The sequence below is a fragment of the Penaeus chinensis genome, chromosome 13 (assembly GCF_019202785.1).
Source record: "Penaeus chinensis breed Huanghai No. 1 chromosome 13, ASM1920278v2, whole genome shotgun sequence".
NCBI classification, from domain to species: domain Eukaryota; kingdom Metazoa; phylum Arthropoda; class Malacostraca; order Decapoda; family Penaeidae; genus Penaeus; species Penaeus chinensis.
The window spans coordinates 20,543,169-20,545,668 of NC_061831.1; the positions used below are offsets into that span (position 1 = coordinate 20,543,169).

General features: G+C 37.0%; 1 protein-coding gene across 1 annotated transcript in view; it reads left to right on the top strand.

The window, feature by feature from the left end:
- Nucleotides 1-2,500, top strand: part of LOC125031827 (putative sodium-coupled neutral amino acid transporter 11) — a 17,394-nt gene that overhangs the window by 13,125 nt on the left and 1,769 nt on the right. Inside the window, exon 7 of the mRNA XM_047622784.1 lies at nt 302-552. Within this exon, the coding sequence (XP_047478740.1) occupies nt 302-552 (251 nt within the window). The remainder of the gene's footprint in view (nt 1-301; nt 553-2,500) is intronic.

Below are 2,500 nucleotides of genomic sequence, written 5' to 3' on the forward strand. Positions count from 1 at the left end.
AAACAGTTTTCGATATAATCTTTACGTTGAAGATCATATTTCTGAGAGACACATATGTATATGAATAAATAAATCTATATCAAGAAAGACAAAATAGTTCAACAGTTCTTACGTGGAAATTGCAGGCACGGATGAACAACTTACAACTGCGTTATTAATTGTTTCATAACCAATGCGATTACCACTATTATTTCATTACCACCATTATTGCCATTACCATCATCCCCATCATTCTCGTTATCATCATCCCCCCCTTCCCCCCGCCCTCCTCCCGGCTTCAATAACCCCCTCCTGCCCTCAGGTGACGTCTTCGAGAACTACTGCTGGGCCGACGACCTCATGAACATCTGCCGCGGTTTCTACGCCGTCACCATCCTGCTCACGTTCCCGATCGAGTGCTTCGTGGCCAGGGACGTTCTCGAGACGGCGTTCTTCCAGGACTACCAACCGCAGCCGTTCTTCCGCCACGCCGTTCTCTCGGTCCTCATCGCCCTGCTGTGCATGCTGCTCTCGTTCGCGACGGACTGCCTCGGCATCGTGCTCGAGCTGAACGTAAGGCGACGGTCGACGCTCTTTTGTTTTAGCTTATTTTGTTTTGTATTTTGCTTAGTTTTTTTTTTCTTTCTACTGTGTGCTATTACTTTGCCCTTTACGTGTTTATTATTGGAACCTGTTGAAATATCTTTTCCGTTTGTATCAGAGTTTATGCCTTCACCTTGATACGGTTTGGTATACTCCGGCCAGCCAATCAGAGCGCGATATTTTTCAGATATATTCTATGTAGTCTCACATTTTATATTTTCATTAGCTACGAATCGCATCGTAAAAATATAGTAAAAGTGGATAAAAGCTTTTTAGCAGTATATCAAATACATGTTAATTTTACATGGGTAAAATTTGAAGTCAATCATAATGGAACGAGATGGTAAGAATTTCCAATGTATCCGAGTCATATGACGTGGTATTGACTTCGGTGGAATGAATGTCTTCAAAATCATTCTGTATGTCTGTGATAAAACCTTACTGCCTTAAAAACATCAAAGAAATTGCATTTTATCTTGATTCGATGATATAATTCAACCAATAAATCAAGTAAATGTCTGTGATCAATGGAATTACCCAGTTCTCTGATTTGGACATGGATCTCACTCGCGGTGAATACGATAAGGTGCAAATCTCATGCAACAATGTATGTAATAAAGAAATAGACTAAATCTGAGAAAAACATTTAAACTTTCCACAGCCTTGCGAAGCGAAGATCAGTGTGTATGAAAATATAAGTTGCCGAGTAGTCAGATACTGTTTTCCATTTTATGTGAAGTTTCCAGTGTTTTCCTTGTAATCAAAATTCTTAAATGCATATTAAGGACTTTAATGGTTTTATGTTGAAAAAATAGCAGTTTTCTCATAACTTTGTATGACAGTACAAACTTAGATAATATCGTGTTTTGAAGCGACCGTGATACAACTTGAAACAATATATCAAAGTTTTCGGTGTATCAGGAAGCTACAAAAAAGGCCTGAAGTGTTTATCAGTTAATTATTGTTAGCCTGTCTTTCTTACTTTTTCATCGTGGTTACTAAAGTGTTTCGTTATTGCTTTTGGTACTAAATCATTCTTACCTTTCACTGTAGGATCCCACACACTATACTCTACACCATTATCAGTATCAATTTTGGTCGATATTAACAAAAGCAACGTCTGTCACTCAAGTTATCATTCCGAGTGCACCGAAAATATTTGCTGTTTTCGAAAAGTCTCTCTGAATCACACCAGTTTAGTATTTCAGATGAGATTTTTTGGTATTATGATGTCACAGATATCTTAGATTTCCAGATATCAGAAGTTTAGGTGTGATATACCCAGTTATCACAGTAGATGCAGCGCACAAATGCTTAAATCCTCAGATATCACAGATGTCTAAGTGTTCTGTTGTTAAATCCTTAGGTATCACAGAAGTTTACGTGTTCAGTTTTTAGATATCTCAGAAGTCTATTTGTTCAGGTGTTTAAGTCTTCAGATATCACAAGTTTAAGTGTTCAGATTTTTAGTATCGAGACATCATAGATTTTTAAATCCTCAGATATCACAGATGTTTAAGTGTTCAGATGTTTAGATATTCAGATACCACATAAGTCTATGTCTTCAAGTGTTGTTTAAGTTTTCAGACATAACAAGTGTTTAAGTGGTCATATATTTAGATCCTCAGATATCACAGAAGTTTGAGTGTTTAGATGTTTAACCCAGATATACCTATTCTAAGTGTTCAGGTGTTTAGATTTTCAGATATCACGTTTAAGTGTTCAGACGTTTAGATATTCAGATATCACAGAAGTCTAAATCGCAAACGCAAAGTTTAACTCTTAGATGTTTTCGTCCTCAAATTACCACACATTTTAGGGCGGTGGATATTATCGATGTGGGCTACAGTTTTCAAATATGCTTAGTCATCTTTTATCACTGTACAAGTGTTTAAGTCCACAAATACTTCACACTATA